Source organism: Ornithodoros turicata, chromosome 1, assembly GCF_037126465.1.
Source record: "Ornithodoros turicata isolate Travis chromosome 1, ASM3712646v1, whole genome shotgun sequence".
Lineage (NCBI taxonomy): Eukaryota > Metazoa > Arthropoda > Arachnida > Ixodida > Argasidae > Ornithodoros > Ornithodoros turicata.
In genome coordinates, this window is record NC_088201.1 from 58,038,271 (window position 1) to 58,063,053 (window position 24,783).

General features: G+C 45.8%; 1 protein-coding gene across 1 annotated transcript in view; it reads left to right on the plus strand.

Annotated features, from left to right (window-relative positions):
- LOC135378276 (hemicentin-2-like) overlaps positions 1-24,783 on the plus strand; it is a 950,281-nt gene that overhangs the window by 880,595 nt on the left and 44,903 nt on the right. Inside the window, exon 6 of the mRNA XM_064611260.1 lies at positions 6,073-6,357. Coding sequence (XP_064467330.1) covers positions 6,073-6,357 — 285 coding nt within the window. The remainder of the gene's footprint in view (positions 1-6,072; positions 6,358-24,783) is intronic.

Sequence of the window (24,783 nt, forward strand, 5' to 3'; positions counted from 1 at the left end):
CACGTATAAATCGTGGGAGCCCCGCCTTGATTGTGCGTAGTGTACATGGTATACTTATTTCTCTTCATACTTTCAGATTTGGACATATGGTATAGCCTACAGACTATATGACTAATGAGTTTTATATGTATATAGTTCGCATAGTTATATAGTAGTTACACAGTTGCATAGTGTGTGTAGTGCCTGTGTTTTTGCGTGCCGTATAGGGTAAACTAGGGCTACCTGAAGACGGGGGCAAGTTGAGGACAGTTTGGGTTTTCCTCGTGGCATTTTCTTAGCAATATTTTTTCTCGTCTGTGACACCAGCGTGAGCACAGTCGTTGCCTGGGCTTTGAATTAACGTGTTGACATTCTGTACGTGGCTTTTTAGAAAGACATGAGACGCTGTTTTGCAGACATGGTCGAGGTAAGAGGGGCCTTTTTTTGTCCCATCTGTGACTTTCGCGAGCATTGACTTCCAATTTGCTCATTTCTGTTCCTCAGCTAATAAAATATGACCTCACCGTTATGATCTGTGTCACTGCCCTGTGTTTCCATGTGCACTACTCGTGGCTGACCGTTTCGGCTGGCGCAAACAAAAGACAAAATTTAAACCCGGCATTAATTTTTTGATGTCCTCAACTTACCCATAGGGTGGGGTAAGTTGATGAAAATATGTAGCCTGTCATTTTTGGCTCGTACAAAATAAATATCTGGTTTAGCACCACAGTAATTTGTGCATCATTTCTCAAAGGTTTGGGGATTCAGTTAACAAATTATGGTACAGTTTAGGCGATTATTCTGACTGCTATTAACAAAATAGCTCAACCGTCTTCAACATAGACCACCTTACTATAGTCCTTTAGTGTTGCCATTGAATTAATGTGTGTTGAGTACAATTTGTGTCGTTCATAATAAATTTTGCCTTACCAACTCTGGTAAGACAAAAATTATGTCGTTCAGTAGGAAGTGTAGTGTTCTGACGCATGGTCCCTCATTCGGTAGTGCTTTACTTCGACGTCACACTACCGTGTTTCTCTAAATTTCCATGCTCATATTTCGTCTATTGTACGGAATTATTTGCGCATTCTTGGTCTGATTTCTAGGGTTACCCGAGACTCTCAGAACCCATCTTGTTTTGTCCATCTCTACCTTGCGCTTGTTCGAACCAGAGCAGAATACGCGTGCACAGCTTGGAATTACGTTTCACTGGTAAGGGCAAATGTTATCGAGCATATTCAAAGAAAGTTTGTAAGAATCTTTTACGACAGGTACGTGGGGAGACGGCTTTATTATTCTTACACGGGCATTCTGAGCCATCTGGGTATACCTACCTTAAAGGCAAGGAGAACGCTCACTGACATTTTTTTTCTGTATAAGCTAGTAAATGGTAAGACCTGGTGTTCTGAATTGCTCCATACAGTGTCGATACGCTGTGCCTTGCGTTTAAGCAGACTTCAGTTATTGTTACCCATCCGCGCAAAACGCTATGATGCCAACTTACCGTATGCAGCAGATGTATAACAATGCCTTATACCCAGCACTTCACATCTTTGCTGATCTTAAGCTTTTTAAAAGAGTGCGCCGCAGTCTTTTATGCTAATTTGTGCTCGTTTCTTTTCTTTTAGGCGATACTTACTGTGTTTTACATTTCCTTCACTAATGCTGTTACATCATTTCTATTTTATTGTTCCCGTTTACCATTGATAATTTACGTGCCTTCCTTGTATACGTGTACTGATTTGTAGGCTCTAATTCAGCTGTTGTCAGACAGCAGGTCAAATAAATCAGAATCACACACACAAAAAAGTTCCGGTTTTGGGTGCCATAAATACTCCACTGAGCAATTTCGTCTATCATTCATGGACACTGCTAAATGTTCCTTACAGCAGTCACCTCGTGTAGAAACTTTGGAAGAATTTCAATCCGGAATGTGGTGAGTTCACCGTAGTAGAGACCGCGACGCGCACATGTCAATAATGTTCTGTATACGATGACAACTATCGTGGGCTTCGAATCATAAATAACAAAAAAATAAACTGTGACAGATTGTTTGCACTGGCGACGTAGGTTATTAGGCCTGCTACGACAATAGAGTGCGGGTCGATTTGTAGTGTAAATGAGATTGGCTCAATCTGCCAAAAGTACAACATAACACAATGCTGCACATGCCAGCAACGGCCCAAAATGATTTCGTTTCCAAAGGCACTGCGTGCTCTAAGGTGAGGGACAGAGAGACAAATCTTCAGTGCAAGCGCATTTACTTCCTAAGCCACGTTGACATCTCTCACAGAGTAACTCTACTCCAGTAGAAGAGAGCAAGCGATCAACAACATCCTTGCGATCAGTGTCCCTAGCAGGACACATCGCAGTGTGTCCACTTCTTTTAAGCCTCTTAGTTAGCGCGCCCGACAGTTGACAGATCATCAACGAGACCTGCCGTTCCTGCTTCAAGAACTAATCCATTTGTGCGCAGATCGGTGACGTCATTAATCCACCAGAAAGAATCGCTTGTCGAGAGTTCCTGCAAGATTGAGATCTTCATGGGGGAAAAAAATGCGAGCGGAGCTCGAATTCGTCGTAAAAGAAGGACAAGACCCGTATCATTACTGGGAAAATAGGGCCAAATCCTTACGCTCTGGAAATGTACATCATTAAAGATTCCCTCTTTAATTTCTCTTGTTCTGTGTTTACGGCAAGAAAAAAAAAGAAAAAAGAAGATGCGAGAAGACAGGAGAAGATATGTAGGCGTACCAGTTCATATGTTAGGCACATCACTTCAACGGCGATTAATTGGCAGGATTGGAGGGTCGTTTGCGATGCTGGAATTCAAATCACGTCAGTCTGGAAGAATGCGTCATTTAATCACTGTGGGACTTAGACAGGTCGTTTTGCTGGCTCTATCGGCTGCACCAACGTGCTATATCGTTTTCGTTGGAAGCGAAGCAAATTGTGCTGATACGCACTGTGCGTCATGTGGTCTCTAGTTCTCATCTTGCAAAAAGAGGTTTGCGCTTTCCTGAAAGTCGGAAGCGCCTGACATTCCTGGAAATGTGGTGTTCCACGTCAAACGGAGCGTCCGCTGAGCCCAATTTATAGAACGCTGTAAAGTACAAGACTCACTATGATAATGATTCTTGCTATTAAACTGCGGATCAAGTATACTCTTAGGACGTATTGATATGGTTAAAGGGACCGTTCGCTCCCTCAGTTAATTGAAAGAAATGTATGTGGAATGAGCATTTGACTCGAAACAACTCTCCTACATGACGTTTTGCACTGGAAATCGTTGTAGTCCAAAGTTATATGCATTTTGTCGTGAGAGCTTGCGGCGCGGGCAGATCCACAGGTAGGAGAAATCTAGATAGCCTCTCATCCGCTCGCGTGACGCTGCGTGACATTCACTGTGAGGTGGTCACATGGGAGCGAAGATGACAGCCAACAGGAGGCCGCGAGGTCGCTGCCGCTGTCTGACCTCGCCTAGCAGGGCGATGGATGGGAGCGCACTCGTAAAGTCAAAGTGCTGTCTCATGACGTTGCGCATAGGCTATGTCTTGAATTTAAAATCGCATTGATTCTAGAGCTTTGCGATGCGTATACTACATTGTACCGTACAATTTCACACAAAGTAACGCCAGAACATGGGTAAAGTATAAAATTCCCAATCCTTTCGAGCGCAAATATACCATCTGATCTCTCAAGAGCGAACTATCCAATTAATGTGGACTGTAACCCCAGCTTTCTAATCCGCTTTGATATAAACACGCAGCCGACACTGACCCACTTCTCAACCCTAACAAAGCTCCCCAAGAACGAAGCTTGGTCATTTTAGTCCCAGGGACTCTGTGGTTGTATTTTTCTGTCCACGCAAGAGTAGACTGACAGTGCTCTACACTTCTATCACACGTAATACCACGACCCTTCAAATACAATGTAAATGATGAGAGCAGTGCCAAGTAGAAGAGCAATCACTGTTCGAAATGTCAGCGGCTCGCGACGTGACGCTTTTGCTTCTATCTATGCCTTCACCGGGACGCTGGATTCCGCATTTCGAAAAGGAATTAAGTTGTTCAGAAAACCGTAAGAGCTGGAATGGGATCTTCGCCTGACTAATCCTTCCGCGTTTCATTGCGTGCGGACCCTGTCGAACGTTGGTTGCCGTGGCAACAGACGCGTGCGAAACCTTCCGCAGCAGAACGCGCTAGGAGTTTGCCCGAGCTGAGCCTGTTCCGACGCACGCACCGATGCGCAGGCGGATCCGCACATACGTGTTGATGCGCTTCCCCTTCTCTGTGTTGGTTAAATTTCAACACGGCCGCTGTAAACGTAGAGCGCACTGAGGTGTCAAGAAAAAAAGGAGAATGGATCCATGATTATTACACCTACATTCAAACTAACAGCAGTTTTTTTTTTATCAAGCCGGACTCAAACGTGAACTGCAAGCTTTCCGCCAAAACGCTTCGTGGACAAGAACGTCACGAAACACGCACATTGGCTGACACTTGTGGTGCCCGCATGTATGTGAACGGTCCACGGATCGCTTGCGTCGCACGTATTCGCACGCAGGTGTCTGCACGCAATGAAACGAGTGTGACTCATGCTAAATAGACGACTTTAGAAAATCCCAGAGAGCTTAGCGCGACTTCAAACTCTGGGAACTTCGTTGTGAGAAAGAAGGAACAACAACAAATAAATCGTGACTATGACATGGGGTGATTCACCAGTGGAGAGCCGTACACTACCCCATTACACGCGAAACATTAGATGTGAGATATGGGTATGAAGCTAATGTTATGTACGAGTCCAACAATTGAGCCGTCCTCCACTGGCTGCACGATGCTATGCCGCAAGAAGGAACATGAAGAAAAAAAGAAATAATGAATGAAAAAAGCACCAATGGTCATTGAGATACAGAGTATGAAGAGTAGAAGTATAAGAGTAGAAGGAAGGAGATATGCATACTGTTTCGATTTCTCCCCCTCCGACCGTAGTCTACGAGGTATCAAGGCCTGGGAATACAAACCGCGATGTATTATTCCATTATTCTCCTTTCCCTTTGACAATAGGCGCCCAGGATGCAACGTGTGCGAAAGGAGCACCGAAATTTCCTGAAATCGTCTTTTTTTCGTTATCGACCTCTCTGCGTAGCTCCCTTTCCATATCCAGCCCTCAACTCCTTCAGAGAGTAAGTGAAAGAGTGCTGTTGACGTCACTTCGTGACGTATATAGTACTCTGCAAGCGCCACGCAGTGTCCGTAGCAGAGGAATTCTCACTGAGAAATGAAACTCGCGGTTGCCCGCGGTGATGCTACGTCAACTACTACGTCAGATGCTACGGGCCCAGCTTGCAAGAACAGAAAGGAAATTGCTCCGTGCCGTCCTCAGTAGTTTTGGTTATGCTTTACGAATGAGCAGGTTGAGGAAGGTAGCAGGGGTCCGAAACACTACCGAAGCTACTGAGGACACAGCCGAAATAGGAATATGACGTTCGTGCAAGCAACCTGATTATGCCACGCCAAGGGAGCGGGCCTTCGAGGTCATGCAGCGCCGCTCATGGTATTTTGGGGACGATTTTGTGTAAATTGTGCAGTAACAAGATACCGTTCAGCAAAATTTGCATGGTGGCTCCTGCATCATGAATGAAGCAGAGTTTATAGCAATGCTGCCATTTCATTGCTCCTTCAAGCTGTAGAGTAAATGCAGGAACTCAACTTTCCATGTCTTGCTTAGTAAATACCTAGTGATGTACTGCTTGCGATAAACTTGTCTGAAATTTTCATTCAAAGGTGCAGCAGCCCGTATTGGCCTGTCCGCCCTTGCAGGAGCTGTAGCATTATTGTGGGCAGAATGCCGTACGAGTTTATTAGTCGGAAGAAACAATCTTGAAAAACCTGGATATTTCAGACAGAATAAACCGCGAGCTGTCGATTTAAGACGAGTATGTCGCAAGCAGTACCTTTCACCCGCCGCAACTTCACTGAATGCTCGAATAAAAATGTGGCACAGTTTATACTCAGCGTGAGACATTGCCACCCCACGTACGTATTTCGGCCCGCTTCTTATCGTGTTACGTTTTGTTTTTTTCGTTCTCAGATAAGCCGCGCGCACAGCTGACCCTGGGAAGCCACCCCCGGCAGTGGAACATCATTGCTGGACATGACGTTTACTTCGAATGTCACGTGGACGCCAATCCTCCAATCGGGGACGTCGTCTGGCGTCTGAATGGCCGGGATTTGCAGCCGGGCGTTCATGTGATCATGAGCAACCAGTCACTTGCTCTTCAAGGCGTGCAGCGGAAAAGTTCCGGTGCTTACACGTGTGTCGCTGCTAATCGAATAGGAGAGAACGAAAGCGAAGCAGTACTGCTTAGAGTGAAACGTAAGTAACCTTGGTGGTTTAATTCATCCGGCACGATTTACGTGAACAAAAGTGCTAGAATGTGGAGCTCCCATTCACTGACAACCATGCTTAACCATGCCACTGCTTAACCATGGAAAGAAAATGGGCGGTTTTTGTCTTACTGTTTTCACTGTTGTTAACGTTCCCGCTGCCACTGTACACGCTACTGACATGCTCCTAGCCAACCACCGTTCAGTACGTGAATGATATTGTTGTCTCTCCTAATTTGTTGAAGTTGAAGGAGTGAGCACATGCCTTTTAGGACGCTCTACAAGAATCCCAAGCAGCACAATGTACTGAAAGTCGAGTGCAATAGGGGTGGACGGGTAGGTGGAAGGTCTTGAACACATTCGTGAAACTAAAGAACATTGATAAGACGCATACCGTCCACCCCTATTGCACTCGACTTTCAGTACATTGTGCTGCTTGGGATGGTAAGTCGCTGGCCTTGAGCGTGTCGTGTGGTGAAATTATATTTTAGAGCGCACTTTGACGAGAGTTTCAACCGCATAACACGCTTAATTCGAGCCAGCATTCCGAATGAAAACGCTCTGTCTCCTGACTTATACCCCTGTAATGCTCCTGTTGCACGGGCAGCCTTCGACGACCGTTGACACCAACCGCCTTGAAAAATGCGCGTAGCACCAGCAAGCGTATGTCAACTTCTACAAGGGAATTGAATCAAATGCTGCTTGACATGTTGGCACGATACGCGCTTGCTGGCGCTACGGACGTTTTTCAAAGCAGTTGGTTTCAACGGTCGTCGTAGGCTGCCCGTGTAACACCTGGGTATTATATCCCCGTCATACGAGCAGTCTTCAACCATTGAACCAACCAATTGAACCAGTGCCGTATTAATACACGGCACTGCATTGAACATGCGCGTAGCGCCGCCAAGCGTGTAACGTGTCCACCTGTCAAGCAGCATTGGATTCAGTGCGCTTTTAGAAGTTGACACATTACACGCGTGGTGTAACGTGGTCCCTTCTACATCGTCTTCAGCTGAACGTGGCGCTCACCCGTTCACTCCTGTTCAAAATGGGCCGCGTCCCACTCCCACTTGCCTCTGCTGCGCTGTAGAAGACGATATATCCATCAACTCCACCACTGTCACCGTCACCTTCATCATCGGGCCGTGCTCTGGCAACGCCTCTCAGAGCTTGGGTGCCCCATGGACGTTTCCCTCGCAACACTTCTTGGCCCCGTGCAGCGAGCTAGCCAGTGGAGTGTCACAAAGGCGGTGCTCCGCTTTCTGCGTGACACATGCCTCCTGGGCTCCCTGGGAGCCGGGTTTCTTTTTATGTATTTTTGTTTATTTATTTTCATTATTATGTTTTGTTTAGGGAATAGCAAGCCGGCGTGCTGCATAGCTGATCTTTATCTTTCCTTGTCTTTTTGTTCTGCCAATAAATCCCCCCCCCCCGTTTTCAACAATCAGAACTCAGGGAACTGTGTTCAGGGTATGGTCATTCTAGTTACGTTCAGTCGGATCTTCAGTACTCACAATAGGTTTTGCCGCAGATTGATGCTTACACTTCAGTCGTAATTGCGTGAGTGTTACGGAGATGCAAAAATGCTTGCGAAGACAGTGGCTCTCAAGCTATATTAAACTCCAGAACCCTCGATTGTTTTAGCTCGACTTCAACGAGTCCAATATTACACAAGGACAGATGCACTTGCGGAGAAATCTGCAAGATGACCTCGACATCCCTGGGTTCCTTCAAGACCGGCTCAGAATCGCTGCAAAAAGCGGGATTATGTAATTTGCTTTCATTACGCGGTAGAATTATGCGAAATATTCACTAGAGCGTAGCAGTACACAGGGGAGACGGGTAGAATAAATCAGAGGATAAGAAACCGGCCTCGGTGGCTCCGTTGGCAGTGCGTCCGCCCACTGATCCCAAGGGTGCGGGTTTGAACCCGACCGAGGGCGCCCGCAATTTGGTGACAGGGTACAAGTTTTCGGCGAGGGACGTTAAATACGGTGCGCCGTGTGTTGATATTTCAGCGCACGTTGAAGGACCCTCAGGTGAGCAAAATTAATCCTCAGACCGACCACTGTGGCGTGGCTCAGTGGCTGTCTTGAGACGCAAAGTCGCTAATTATAATCATATTATAAGAGGGTAAGAGAACATAGGCGCAAGCTGAATAGGAAAGAACAAGGCATATGGTATCATACGGGTGCAAATCTGGATTCGACGACGTGACCATCCTTTTCGTGTCAAAATATACTCACGCAATGCAAGGGGTGGAAACCATCATAATAAAGAGATTAAAAGACTACCATGAAACTGGAACGCTCACCGAAAAACGAGAACTTCTCGACCATTCCACCATCATACCCAGTCAAATGGCGTTAAGTGACCCTTTGCCAATTATTCGCAGGTAAATGAACTGTCTTGTAATACAGATATTTAAACTAAAAAAGTGCAATAAATTAACTGCACAGCATTGTGCCAAACGTAGAATGGTCCCACGTGCCTGAAGCCTAGTCCCGAAAACATTCAGGAGAAGTGTTACATCATTTTCTAAGATAATATCAGCTCTTTAGTGATAAATATCACATCAGGTAAGTGTTGTGTTATCCGTCGGCGGGTATATTCCACGTCGAGGTAGTACAATTTGCGAGAGACAGGATACGATATAGGGGGGGGGGGGGGAGGATATGTTTAATAGCGTGAAAGAAAAAAGGAAATGTGAACCAGGCTATTGCCAGCTTGCTATTCCGAAAAAGAAACTGAAGAATAAACAAAAAGAAAGAAACTGAAACTGCGATAGGGGGTATATAGATAGACATAGCAGCAAGTACTTGCTGCTATGTCTATCTATATACGTTTCTGCATTTGTTTTCATTCAATACTTTTTCCCCATATATTGAAATAGGATCCGTGCCAGAAGAGGCCATAATGTTTGCACGTGAGAGCGAGAAGCGGACTAAAGGACAACGAACGTTTGTGAAAATGTGCGAATGATTAGTTTTCTCTCTGAACATTGTAACGTGCTCTTTGCGTGAAAGTCAATATTTGATATGATCGCCAAGGAAACTCGTGTATTTTTTTTCTTTTTTAAGTTTGTTAATCGCATGGAGCTCAAATTACAGGAAATACGGAAGTAACTCTATAAGGTTTTCTTTGCACACTTGCCTGCTGCATCTTTGGTACCCCTAGAACTTGGAACTTTGCTACCCCTAGCGAACCCTGCATATACTCCTGGAACGTTCGACAAGATATTCTTGTCACTTGAGATGAACGCAACAAACTACAGTAGCGCATTCCACTTCCTCTTCATCTTTGAAGAACCCGCTGTCCTCGACGCGTTCAGATACTGTGACATCACCGTAGATTTCAAATATCTCGATAATTCACGGTGACGTACAGCATGGCGGCACCTTTGCTGTTGACTCGTCCGGTGTTGCAGTGCTCAGAATTTAAGCTCCTCACAGGTGGCGCTACTGCGGGAATAGGAATTAGCCCACAATACCAGTAAAGAAAAGGAGCATATAGTCACAGTAACTGAATGAAGGCTCCTTGGTACTGGCCAGTGTTGCACCCGCTACCAAAACAGAGTAACGCAATACCGCTACCTGCTACTCCACAAAAAAGCGTAGCTACAATACTACACGTACTACAACTACAAGTACTACAATACTAGCGTCGTTACAAATTTTAAAAAGGAACGCGATACCTCTATACCTCTGCCAATTAAAAATAACGTAAATACTATGTCGCTACTCTTCCCCTACCATACCCTTCTCTAGGCAACACATTATATCGTAGGCATCTGGTCGCCAAATGTGCCTAAAGATGGTTCACTATTTATGTAGCGTGAAGTATGTCGTTACTTACAGCAAAGTTATATTATTTGACATGCAGTTTGCAATGATAGTGCAGTTCGAGATATCCGCGAATCCCAACTTCAAACTTTTCCGTGTGCTTACTCCCGACGGATTGAGCAGTTTTCCTTGTGGTCAAGTGGTGCAACTGCCCTCATAAGCGAACTCTCATCGAGTCATCAATAACTAGCTACCAAGTGGTATAAAGATAAAACGAAAGGCATAATGTTGGCTCATGCTTTCGCCAGGAACAACGCCTCCAAGAGAATAGACAGCTTTCTGAGTGCTGTTGGCATACTGCACCAAAGATTAGATCTCACAGGAATTAGGATTTACTGTTGTTGCCTACCCCTGCTTCCTTTCTTCCAGCCAGACGACGGCTTCTCTTACAAAACGTTTCATTGTACTATATTTAATTGCGTTTAATTGCTACGATTAAACCACGTTCACTACGCCTTTTCTTGGAGTATGAGTTCCTCACGAAGAGTATACCCTTGTGAGATTACCACCATAATGAAGCATATCCAGAAGAAAAAAGTAACTTTTCTCTAAACACGTCAAACGATGTGAATAATCAATTGCTTTAAAGTTAATCGCTTGTGTACCGCCAGCAAGCGAGTGTGCAAAGAGCATTAATAAGCATATACACTGGCTCCAGAGTGATGTTATTGTTTCTTCATTTTGTTTGGCTCATATACTTACAGTGTAACGTATTTAATGTGAGAAATTATCTAGATCACGTTCGGCAACCTGTGTAGGCTAAGGTAATTCTACCTTGGCAGAAATGCTTCACCTGTGGCACAAACATCTTAAGGCAAAGTCGGCGGTACGTTTGGAGATGTCTATCGCGATATCTCGTTCCGTCCGCGATATATTTTCGTATTCCTGTTCCAGACGACACGACGAACAATAAAGTTGCAAAACACTGTTTGAAATGTGATATCAACCCGCTCACACAAGTCTTGCGACTGATTGTATGACGACGTATCGTAGCCCACATTATGTGGTTCTGTTATACATGCGTACCTGTTAGTGTTTTGCAATGTGAGCTAAAAATGTTAGAAAATACAGAGAATAGACACAAATTATATTCCTAAATATTCGACGGCGCTTAGATTATGAGAGTTAGTGAAACTGAGGAAGATCGTCACATCAGTCTGCCTGATTAACGAGTCACCAAAAGGAATAACAAGAAAAATATTCTGGTTCGCTGTCCTCGCTTTTTATTTTTATTTTTATTTTTTTTTCTCCGCGTTCCACGTCTCCCATATTCTAAAAGTAGCGATAACGGTAGCGGAGAAAGAGTCCGCCGCTACGCACATTTGTAGTGGAAATACTTTTCCCGTTAACAATTTGAAATGTAGCGATATTGCTACTCCGCTACTAAAAAAAAGTAGCGCATACGATAGCGGCGCTACTAGTAGCGTGTACAACATGGCTAATACCAGCAAGAAGACAAGGGCATAGATAGAAGTAGACAGGACGACTGCAGACTCTCAAGTGAGTTTTAATCAAGGAAAACAGCATCTTAAACGCAAACATCGAGGTCACTGTCCTGTTGTCCTGTCTACTTCTATCTGTGTCCTTGTCTTCTTGCTGCTATTCGCCATCGTGAACCTATACAGACTACCCCGGATTGTTCCTAGTGTGCTATGTACAACACTGATACTGGCTATATGCGGTAACCATAGCGCTCTCGCAAATGTTCTGCTTGTGGCCAAGTATGACCGTAATGTGGATTGAATTTTAGCCCTCTCACATACAGCGAACAACAAAAGCGTTTACTCGGCGACTGTCGACTCGAATCTCAGCTATTTCGCTAACGTAATTTTGCGCTACTTGAAGCGCAGTGTCCGTCGCGCCTCCCTTCTTGAGATTGAGGACAGCCTCAAGTGTCTCCCACACTGGTGCCTTTATGATTTCAAATTGAGTTCCCGTCCGCTCTTTCTCCTTCTTCATACTGTGCGCTCGCGTCGTCAAAAGTAATTCAATAATTCTACTAGCCGCGTGTGTTCCTTTCTTGTTTCAGTCTCGAAGAAACTCTTCTTCAGCAGTGAGTCCCCCCCTTTCGGTGGTTTCCATTTCTGTTTTAATCTCTCTTTCGGCAGTTTCAATTTTACGCGCGCTGACACATTGCAGCCATCGACTTCGAACACTATCGCTTTGCAGATTCCTTCCTTTTCTCCTCGTTATTTTCCTTCCGTCCCTCTTATATTAATTTCCGCGCGATAATTCCGTGTCCACAGCCTATGGAGAGATGGCTATCTATTTCTTTGTCATTCGTTTGCGAGTGATTGTGAAGAAAGTTGGTGTTATTTCCAGAGTGGACCGGTATTCAATTATTTTCCACGCAAGAGAAATAAGAAAAGAAAAAAGCGTATCACTCACAGGGGCTTTCGGCGCCGGGCGCTAATAGGCGGCATTCGCGCATGTGCGCTGCGTTGCGAAAATCTAGTTTAGCTATCCTCCTCCTTCCGTGGATATGTTCTGCAGCAAATTTCGGGCATTGATAGAGCGCTTTCTAAGGGGACAAATTGTGCAGAGTAAGTGGCAGTAGTACAAATATCCGTTTCCGATATGATCGGGTTAGACAGTATCATCTATGAACTGTAGTCAGAAACTGTCAAAAAGAAGGAACTGCCCCCGTCACCCAAAGACTTGTTGTGGTCTCTTGACAATTTCCTGGCGGAAAAATGTCTTTGCCCTCTTCAACCTATCCAATGCTTTCGAGGAATTTTTTCGAGTGAGTGACTGACTGCGTGTCTTTGTCACCCATTGTTCTTATTGTAGTTAGCCATTTTTGTTTTTTGAAGTGATCTGGAGTAGCCGGCTCTCGCAATGAGTGCCTATTTCTCAATTTTTTTTCTTACCAACTCACCCCAACTCAATTCCTTCGTAAATCTTTCTATACGAACTGAAGACGTATGCTTCCCATTCTGTGCTCCACCCAAGATGTATCCTATAAGGGTGACATCTGCAAGTATCGGTTGGTACTTGTATTGTAGGAGGCACAAGTATTGTAGGAGCCGTCAGTCACATGACTGCCTCTTTGTTTCACCTATATACGCTACAAGTGTTTTATGTTTGTTTCTGTGTTGGCACCGCGAAGCAACTGTGCCTATGAGCAGCGTACACATGTGGACGGATGGCGAGAGAACAGCAGGAAGGAGTGGGGGACAGGGAGTTAGTATGCGTCCTGGACCGACTTCAGGGGGTACTGTACCGACATTCGTCTGGAAAGTCATTCGGAAAACGCAGGGAAAACCTCAGACAGCACTGCCGGCGGTAGGATTCGAACCCCCCACCACCTCCCAGTCTTCAGCACGACCTTGGCTATACCACTAACGAGCCGGACGCTTTTTCCCGCTCAGCCATGCCGCTGGTATTTCAGTTATGTGGCATCGGTTTGTGCATCGCGTACTGTAGTGAGCTGACGCTTACAAACTAATACTAAGAATAGCTCGTGGCTCTACGTCCCGATACAACTTTGATCACGTTTACAAACGGTGAGGATGGTTTCGTCAGGGTGTTTTAATTTTACCCACCTGAGGGTTCACTGAAAACACGGAGCCCCAGGCGTAGCGCCTATTACTGAGTACGGAAGGTAGCTTCAATGATCCCTAACAAGCCACCGAATTGCCCATATCTATATGCTGATTCCAGTGATTCGATTTGATGATGCCACCTTCTAATCCCTTTTTGACATCACCGTTCATGTGTTTCCTACACTTCGTTTATCTTTTGTAACCCGAACGTGTTCTGTTGTTGTTTTTGTTGTGTGGAGGAGGAAGGTTGCGCGGTGGTATGTTGTTATTGCGTGATATGCATGTAACTCGACGTCTGCCACGTCGGGGAATGACTTCCCTCTTCTGGGGGCACTTAAATGAAGAGAAAAATTATATAAAATACTACGTACGGTGAATGCGAGTATAAAAATTAGAAGCCGCACTCCATTACAAAGAAAAAGCACGTAATGTAAGAGGTGAATATGGAATGAATTAAAGTCAGAATGAGCTATTGGCAGCGGAGACCTTTAGCAGCATGTTATTACTTGGGCTCGCCTGATCCATTACCGTGTCAACTCTGCGTTGACATGGTACGTTTGACATGACAACGTTTTTCGGATAACTCAGGTGCATTCAGATTTTTTTTTTTTTGAATATCATTATGTGAGATATTCTACTTCCAGGTTTCAATAAAATATTAATGTAGTTCCAGGATTATCTTTATACACCATCCCAAGCAGCACAATGTACCGAAAGTCGAGTGCAATAGGGGTGGACGGTATGTGTCTTATCAATGTTTTTTTTTTTGTTTCACCAGTTCGTTCAAGGTCTTCCACCTACCCGTCCACCCCTATTGCACTCGACTTTCAGTGCATTGTGCTGCTTGGGATAATTCAACTGCTCTGCTTTTGTTTTGTTTTTTTCAACAGCAAATATATTTAGGCTACTCGTCCCATTTACGCTCTTAAAGATGAACTTCATCACATAGCAACCATCGTCCCGAATGACATCTTTCTTTCCCCTGACTTGCTGAAAACTGGGGGGCGTACGCTGTTTGTTTTTGTGGCATTATGCAGTTCATAACTGCCACAAAAATGGCGTACGCCCCCCGTTTTCATCAAATCAAAGGAGAGAGCGTTGTTACCGTGATGATGGTTGGGTAGGAGCGTGCTATGCGGCGAAGCTCTGCTTTTCGAGTGCAGCCAGATGGCCAGAGCTTTTTCATTGGCTTTCGTTGGAAGTCAAGCTTTTCTTCCGCAGACACCCACCGGGGGTCTGCTAGACATCCTCCCAGGCAGCGTGTGTTCTTTCACTGAATGTAACGTGAAGCATAGGGGCCTTGGTGCTCGTCTGAAGCAAATGATGCAGTGTTAAACTTAAGCGCAAAGAGGCTGTGTTGTAGAAGTGGCCTGGGCTGTTGCATGAGTCTCCTTGGAAAAAAGAAAAAATAGTGGGCTAAAACTTTAATGAAGGTGTGCTCACTTTTCTCGTGACTCAACTAATCAGTTAATAATCCAATTTATTTCACTAGTGGTATGTTAGGCGATCAGCGGTTGGGCAGTTATTGTGCATGATGTTGCTATAGCCGAGGGGACTGTTGCCCTTGAACGTCGTCTTTTTCGTTTTCACGTATTCTCAAATGGAAACCACATAACGCTTCAGGTACCAGAATCCTCTTTTGATCGGCAATATTCCTCCTGTCTTTTTGTTCAATTTCAAGCAATGAAAAAAAAAAAAAAGAAATCTAAAGACAGTTTGCACGCACTCGAAACACAGAACTTCATCGCATAGTACGTACGCTGTGCACAACAAATGCATAGAGCGATAGGACTATCGCTTCTAACTCGAGGGGGGGGGGGGGGGGGGGTACGCGTTTTTTTGTGTCACTTTGTATATATGATAGTTTACACAAAATGCGTATGCTTCCCTCTCTCCGAATGGAATCTTAGAATCTTCCGAATCTTCTTTCTTCGAATCGCAGCGATACATCTGTCACTCGTGTTGGCGCACAGTGTGCTATGAGGTGAAGTTCTGTTTTAGATTTTCTGGAGTATCAAATGCAAATCTGCAATGTACTGTGATGCTGGCAATAAGCGATCTATGAATATGCATATCTGCGCATGAGAGTATGTGAACAGAAAAGACACTACGTCATGTGCCAAACAAATGAGCGACGTGTCAAACGTTCCGTTGTATCGGCATATCAGTTTGTTGGCATAAAATCCGTTTCTCACCCACGTAGGGAGCACGCAACGACGCAGCTGTAGCACTAATTGTTACATTTACACGCTTTATGCCGCTTTGTTGGTCCCTTTACTGGGAGCCCAACCAATGAGATCACGCCTTTTTTAAACGGGGAGAGAAAGAAACTGGAGGGATGCGCAGGGGAACTGGACCACTTGTATGTGATTAGTCCGTTTAACGTTTCTTGAGGTTTGATTGCTTTCGCGTAGTTGAAGTGACTGGTAGCACGCCGCAATACATATACAGTTTTGGCCGTTCATATTCAAGAGAGGTTGCCTCAGGCTGTCACTTGAATTTACACACATTTATTTCACACCGTGCCGGCTCGACCAATTATTGATTTTTTTTTTTTTGCACAGGCGTGGTGCGTCTGTCAACAGCCCACAGAAAGCGGATGGTGGAACTGGTCCCCGTAGTCGGCCACGCTTAGGCGGGCAACGTCACGACTGTCGCAGAGGGGGGGGGGGGGGGCAATGGCAGGATCTGCTCGCCGTTGTTGGCCACACAGAAGTGGACGTCGTCACGACTATAGCAAAAAACGGACGGGGGAACGGACGGATGGGGAATAGAGGACTGAGGGTGGAGATGCGTAGAGGGTGCATGCGTTCGTCGGGAAGAGCAAAGTATTAGATGGGTCGTTGAGTAAGACCTGCCTTCTGCAGAAAGAGAATAAGGTTTCTTGCTTTAACGGAACGTTCGGCTGAAGAGCAACCAGGGTAGAGGATGTCCGCTAGCGTGCCCGAGGTGGAGCGAGGGAGATGGGCTTCTCGCGCAGAATGGTACGCTCGACAGAAAGCACTTCACAGCATAGCACGCGCCCAGCCAACCATAATCCCGAAAGACATCGTTCCCTCCCCTGATTTGTTGAAAATGGGAGACCTACGCACTTTTGTGACACTCATCATCCCCATCTCATCATCGTATCTATATTTGTGTGTGTGTGTGTGTGACACTCATGAACTTCATTGTCACAAAAAAGCGTACGCCGTGCCCTTTCCACAAACCAGGGGGCGATAGCGGTATCATGCTGTGCACTGGCTGACCTTCAACGTGTTGTGTGTTCAAGTTCCGTTTTTGGAGTGCGTCCTCGTCGACGCCGACATCAGTGTACAATATTACACCGTTAATGTGTTAGACGCCCTCTGTCATGAGCTACATTCAGTATTAAAATATGGCAGACATGCTGTGATACGCTCGTTACTGTACTCTTGAAAACCCCCCTAAAGGTACATCCATTTATATTCAACGCAGGTGCTTTTCAGTGTTTTCCGCGCGCATCCCCGCTTTTCCCAAGGGCGTCATTCGATTCGTTTTTATTCGCACAGCGAAACGCTCATAGTTGTCGCCAGTGTGCTGTTTGCCGTTTTTATTTCTGGCTTTTACACGAGCGACAGTTATTAGAAATTCTATAGCGTCGAGCAGTGCAGCGTGCAAACGGAGATGACACCATTCTTTGCTTCCTGCCACTGTGCTGCACAACTGCGGTACAGTGGAAATCAATACGATTGCTACGTGACCGGTTTTAATTTCGAGTAGGATGACAGCAAAGTGCTCGGATGTTTACGCTATTTGAGGGCCTCCGAAAATGGACAAAAGACGGCGCTAGTGGACAGCCTCTGCCAGTCTGCAGAATTTCGAGATTCTCGGGGGAGTAAATCTCGACTGGTGTGTTTTCCAAAGCTGTCGGTTGGTTGGTTGCTGTACTGTTGCCGGGTGGTCTGTCTGCTTGTATGACGGCATGTAGCTCTGGTGACACAGCCAATAAGAGACACTGCAATACGGTGTACAAGAGCCATAACGGCATCATTCGATAACAGAAATGCGTTCGATCCGTTCTCTCTTCAAGTCAACAACGGTGTCATCTTGTAGAGGGATGACATTGAACATGTTACCTGGTATAGTACTGTTTTTAGTTCTATTTGAAAACGAACTTTCCCTGAGATTTCGAGTAGCGTCATCAAGGATGTCATAACCATTTGCAGAATAATAAACACCTTACAGCTCAAGCTAGCGAGAATAAGTTTCCTTTTTCGGCAGCACGGACAACAAATTTCGAGATCACGCCATTTAGACGGATAGGTCCGTCAGTCAGTGTCGTGGACCAGTGAAATTGGTTAGCGAGAGCACAACAATTGACACAGGGAAACAAAATTATCGCTTGCATTTAGTTAAGGACAGGGCCCTCTAAAGCTTCTGTTGTTAATAATTGGATGTCTCTGAGGAATAATGATACCAGTGAAACTTTGTGCTTCGGAAAAACAGGAAAACTAGAACATTTTGAAACTGGAAATTACTGCACCCATTTTCAAATGCAGCACTGCACATTTTTATTTAGTATTATTATTTTTTTTTACATACGTAATGACGCTTTTGAGGTAGAATACGTTCTTTGACTGGAGTTTCCTTAGCTCTTGAGCGTGTCGTAACCACGTCCAATTCCAGTTCACACTCTTAAAACAGAATTTCACAGCATAACACACTGACGGCGTCCGGGCGTAGATACGCTTTCTTTGTGACAATTAACATGACTGTATGAGTGTCACACAAAAGGCGTACACTTCCCGTTCCGGACAAGTCAGGGGAGGGAACGATGTCATTCGAGATGATGGTTGGCTAGGAGCGTGTTATGCGGTGAAGTTCTGTTTTAACGTGAGCCTCAAGCCCTTCTGGTTTAGAGCCACATATAGGGCACCTCTTTCTATTGCTGCTTCCCTTGGAAAGAGATGCTCTATATAGCTATTATTGCTTCCCTGTTCTCCATGCGCCATTAAAACTTGAATCTTCATCATCATCATCAGCTGCTTCCCTGCTTCCTTTCCCAGTTTGGGCGGAAGATACCTGTAAATAAGTTTCTTTCTTAGAAGAGACCGACTTATTTTTGTTCTACTATTATCTTAATGGAACAGCTGTCTGTCGAACAGAATGATTGATGGTCTGATGAAACGTTGCTTAGCTCTTCGAAAACATTTTGTTGTTTGAGTGTTGCCCTGCATGTCCTATTCTTTCATCGTTTGTTTTTCGCTTTTATTATAGAAACACGTACACAGAAAACCCTCTTTTGAGAACTTTTTCGTGTTTGTCTGCGTGTCCCATGTCTCTCGGTTATTCGTTCTTTCATCACCATGTCTGCGCCCTCTCCCTTTCATAGAAAGCCCGCCTGGCTTGCATCGATTTTTAACGATTCTTCTTTTTTTTAACGATTTTGCGTCTTCGGCCATTTTATTAGCACGTGCTGTACGAGGTACTGGTCTCCTCATTCCACTCGCCTCGCTGTCCTTCTACCCAATGTCTTGGAGCTTTCACGTCAGTACATAATATTTAAAATAATTGTTTTTGCATCTTGGACACGTAAACGTAATCCCTACAGGCTTGTGGCTTCTACATAAATACGATTCTTTCGCTTTAGTTCAAAGTACTCACGCGCAAATGAATAACTAAAGCTTGGTTGGTTAATTTAAAGAAACAACAATATGGAGAGAATACAGTCAAACCTCGCTTTACGAACACCCTTCGTTTCTCAGAAAATCGTTCGTAAATCGAGGTATTCGTAAATCAAGGTCCGAGCTGTGCAGTGCACAAATGCCTCACAAAAGCACGGGAAATTGATTTGAATACGTTTTATTTTTTGAAAATACTGCGTAATTGTGCTTTGCACCATACTTTCTGCAGGGTCTATCCTGTTTAGAAGAGATGACAGAAGTCTAACACTTGACTCATCCACCCGGTCCTCAAAGTATACCGTATCGCGCGCGGATGAGACTGTTTCCAACGGCAAATATCACGCTTGTCACCGGCTGTCAGGACTGAACGCCTTCTCTTGAAACGGCAAGATGTTTCCATCTCGGAGACCTGGTCCAAACTCACAACCGTTCGGCTGTAAACGCCCGAATTACTCTTTCAGGAAATAATGAATCATGTTTGTGGAACGTAGTGGCGTTGGGACATTGTATGTTTGACCTTGGCAGCATGTACTGAGGAACTTTCATTATCCTCCGGTCGATTGGCCTGTCCTCTGTACGTCCATAGCGCCCGTTCGTATATCGAGGTCAGAATGGGTTGGCTACTTTGGGTCCTTTCCCTAATAATCCGTTCATAGTTCGGATATCCAGGGTTCGTAAAACGAGGTCAAAATACACGGAAAAAGTTTGATTCCCTGTGGAGCCGTTCGTAAGTTGAGGGAATTCGTATATCGAGGGTTCATAAAACGAGGTCCGACTGTAAATGTATTTGTTTGCTCACGCGTCCCTGTCGTGCACTGTCATCTCCTGACATGCCTAACATGCCTCACCAAACGTTGTGGCGACCGCCTCTCGGCTCCCAGAGCCGGCGGTCCCACACCCGGGGCCGTTCCACCCACTCGCTACCAGAAGGAAGTGCAACCAACTCAAAAGGAAGAATGCAATCAAACGTTTAATGACATACCTCACCACGTACAAAGCCTTACCGAACACACTGCCGCAATGCCCAATGCTCGGAGTCGGAGTGCCCCAAAATCCTACGGTGGTCCCCTTTTAAGGAAAAGAATCCTCGCGCCCAGTAACACTTCGAAGAGCGGCACGTGCAATCACAGATAACGATAACATATCACCGGCGTGGTGACGGGAATAACGAAAAGCAGATAACCCGCACATGATAGTTCCCGACAGCGTGACGAGACAACAAATTCGCAGGGAAAGTTCTGTTTCCCACAACGTGTAACTCGGATTTCTGCCCGCGTCTACGAATCAGCATTAGCGAAGGATGTGGCCACGGTGTTCTGAGCTGGGTGTCGCCCATTTTGCATGAACATTGTGAGCCCAAACTCTGTGAACAGGTACAGGATTAGATTGTGCTCTCAGACAACTGGAGTCATAAGCGGTTACTCCACACATTTTTGTGTCCGAGTTTGTTTGTTTGTAAGAAGAAAAAAAAACAAGGATAAATTGAACTCGTCTCCCGACTTGTTCTGCTACTCCTAACAAAAATTCTCACCCCACCCCACCACCAAAAACTACTTCTCAGGTAGAGCACCTGAGCACCTGATCGAGCACCTGATAGAGCACCTGAGAAGTAGTTTTTGGGGGTGGGGTGGGGTGAGAATTTTTGTTAGGAGTAGCAGAACAAGTCGGGAGACGAGTTCAATTTATCCTTGTTTTTTTTCCTCGGGGTTCGCTATTCACTATTCAGAAGTCCACTATCCACATGTTCACTAGAAGTCCACAATTAAACACTATTCACAATTATCCCAAGATCATGCACAGAGGATGCTAGAAGGTTGTATCCATCCCCCAGCTCTGGACAAATTTCACAAGTGCCGCCAAGGCAGCATTCCTCGTGTTCGGTGCCCAAAGTCCCAACACCTTCACTATATCGAAGACCCTGCTGTCTAGCCGAGCAAGTGTAGCTTTCAGTGTAGCTTTCTTTGGGATGCATACCTAGTGCAGTGCATTATAATATGCTCACTATCCTCCACCGTTGCACAAACGGAACAATTCGATGAGTCGGCTCTTCCAACTTTATGAAGAAAATGACGGCCATGAGGCACATTCAAGCGACACCGGAGTAAAAACGTCTGAACAGAGCGCGGTAACGTAGACGGGACACAGAACTTCAGCTCCGGATCTATACGATGTAGCAGCGACAAATCACTCTGCAATTGCACCCATCGCTGTCTGCACATTTCCTGCGACAATGACCTTAATGAAGATGTAACATCTGACTTTGTGTATGTCACCGGATGTAGTGTTGCAGATAGGTGTGCTATGTCCGCTAGTTCGTCTGCTGCTTTATTCCCTCCTATACCCACATGTCCAGGAATGCACTGCAGAGTTACTTTGTGGCCGGCGACTCTACATTTGTTGTATTCATGGAGTATTTGGTGAACTGTTGGTGTCATACAGCCATTTCCCAAGAATGAAAGCATGGCTTGGAGTCCGGCTTTTGAATCGCTGTATACCACCCACTCGGCAGGTGACTGTTGTGCTACTACGTATTGCATTGCCAGCTGGATGGCCACCGATTCTGCTGTTGTTGAAGTTGTTTTGTGCGACAGTCGTGCCATTCCCTCTTTCCTGTGCAGTGGAACCACAAAAGCAGATGCTGAGCCTGATGCCGTCGTCGATCCGTCAGTGAAAATAGCAATGCTGCTACAGTGACGCTCCATCATAGATAGACAATGCTGTCTCAGCACTGTCGTGGGCAAAGTGGACTTGGGGTGGTGTACTCCAGGCACGGAGATGCAAATCCGGGGTAGCTCTAGAGTCCAAGGGGGATGCTGAGTCGCTCTTAGAGGCTGTGTTTTTGGCAAGTTGCGCTGGTAAGCAGCAATGGCTTTGTAGAAGTCAGAATTCCGGCATCTCAATTTCCGTGCCAGGGGGTGCTTGTCATGGCGCAGATTCAGGCGCATATAGTGGCGCACTATTTCTTGCGTTCTCAGCACCTCTACAGGCAGTTCTCTAGCTTCTGCTATTGCCAAAACATTGGAGGTGGCTCGAGGTACCCCGAGGCAGATTTTCAGACCTCTTGTTAAAACTCTCTCTAGTGTCCTCTCGGCTGTGTTGCTTATCCCATATAGTACAGGTAGATGGTAAGCCACCATTTGCCGAATAAGCGCCCGATGTACCGTAAGTAAGGACTTCGTTGACTCCCCAACGGGGACCGGAGAGACGACGAAGCACGTTGACCCGTGCCTCAGACCGCTCCTGAAGATGTTTTATGTGAGCAGACCATGATAGTCGTGCGTCAATAACGACTCCCAAGAAGCGGTGATGAGACACCCTCTGAATTGTAGACCATTGAGAGTCAGTTGAAGACTCTTCATTCTTTTCCGAGTAAACGGGAGAAATGCAGTCTTCTCGACAGATACGTCCATGCCTCTGTCCGAGAGGAAGGATACCGTGCAATCTAACGCATTCTGGAGTCGCTGTTGCAAAGCAGGCAATTGCGCCCCAGACGTCCATATACATATATCGTCAGCGTAAATGCTGGTGTAGACGTTCTTGGGTAAACGGTGCGGTAAATCTGCCATGATTACATTAAAGAGCAGAGGGCTCAGGACCCCATCCTGCGGCACTCCGCTACCGAGGTAGTGATAATCACTGTTCCCGTCCTCGGTCTGTATGTACACAGACCTTCCTTGAAGATAGTCAGCAATCCACCGCAGAGCCCGACCCCTTATCTCCCGAATGTACAGACCATGTAGCACGTGGCCGTAGCTCACCGTATCATATGCGTGTTTAACGTCAAGGAAAGCTGCCAGAGTAGTTCGGTTTTGGGCGCGTTCGTGTTCAACAAAAGTGGCAAGGTCCAAAACACCATCCATAGTAGCTCTGCCCTGTCGGAAACCAGACATACATTCCGGAAGCATCTTCTGACTTTCTAGGACCCACTCTATTCGACCAAGGATCATTGTTTCCATGACCTTACACAGGCAGCTTGATAAGCTAATTGGTCTGAAAGATGCTATATTCCTGGGAGATTTTCCTGATTTCAACAAAGGCACCACTTTAGAGATTTTTCAGCCAATTGGGAGCTTGCCATCGTTCCAACTCTTATTAATGATACCCAACAATGCCTTCAGAGCGGAGGGTCCTAAGCCAGCGATGTGTTTGTATGTAATACCGTCCGGACCTGGGGAAGACTTGCTTCGCCTTGATCCTATGGCTGCCTCCAGCTCTGTCTGAAATCATTGTCGAGGGATGTACACGGGGCGCTATCGGTTAGCACAGTGCTCCTTGTAGCATTTTCCACAGATGCCTTGTATGCACGCGTCAGAGAGGAGGTAGATGACTTCGTCAGTAGGCTACAAACCTCATTTGCAATAGACCTCTCGTCGGTATTGAGGTGAACTGACAGCGCCCTGAAAGAGTACGATTGCGTAGTGTTTACTGTCCCGAGTGTCTGCATTACCTGCCATAGGCGTGTCGTAGGTGTGAATGGTGATAGTGATGAACAGAACGATCTCCACTGTAGTTGAGACAATCGTTGTAAGTGCCGCCGTATTACACGCTGCAGCCGACATGCTTCCCTATAATCGACTTGATTTCCTGTTCGGCGAAACCTCCTCTCTGCTCTGCGTCGAATCGCTCGTAGCCTATCATACTCTGCGTCTGCGCGCGTGTGCGTGTTAGGAGCTATGACGACCTTTGAGGCTCCGTCTGCTGTTTTCTTCACAGCAGCGACAAACTCTTCCTCTGTAGTTGCATCTGCGACATCTATAGCTGATTCGGGTTTATACAGCCTCCGGTCTACTACACGGACGCGGTGATGTCGTTTCTCAGAGCCCAGCATACGATGTCTAACGAGAATGGGCATATGGTCGCTCCCCAAGGAGTCAACGTGCGTAGACCATTCGATGTGGCGTGCAATGTCCGTGGAGCAGATCGTAACATCTATTGAGCTGTGACAACGCGGTCCGCAGAAGAAAGTGGGTGACCTATCGTTGACGGAGGTGAGGTGTAATTCTTCTAATAGTGTTTCAAAAATTTTGCCAGGAGCGTCAGTGTGCCTGCTTCCCCACAATACACTATGGGCGTTCATATCGCCACACACGATGACAGCAGGAACACCACTCAGCAAGTCTCTTACCTGTTCCACTGTGACTTTTGCGTTGGACACTATATATGCACTAGTCACCGCAACGAAGACGTTGTTCAGTCTGATGCGGCACGTCACGTATTCGAAGTTTTCGTCGGTGGACGCACGTAGGAGAGTACATGGTATGTCTTTTCTCACACATAACATGGCTCTGCTGGGGTGATTCATCGAGTGAGAGGGGTATGTCTCATAGCCTGACAGCCTGAACCTGTCGTTTACCCTAGGTTCACTTAGGGCCAGTACTGGAAA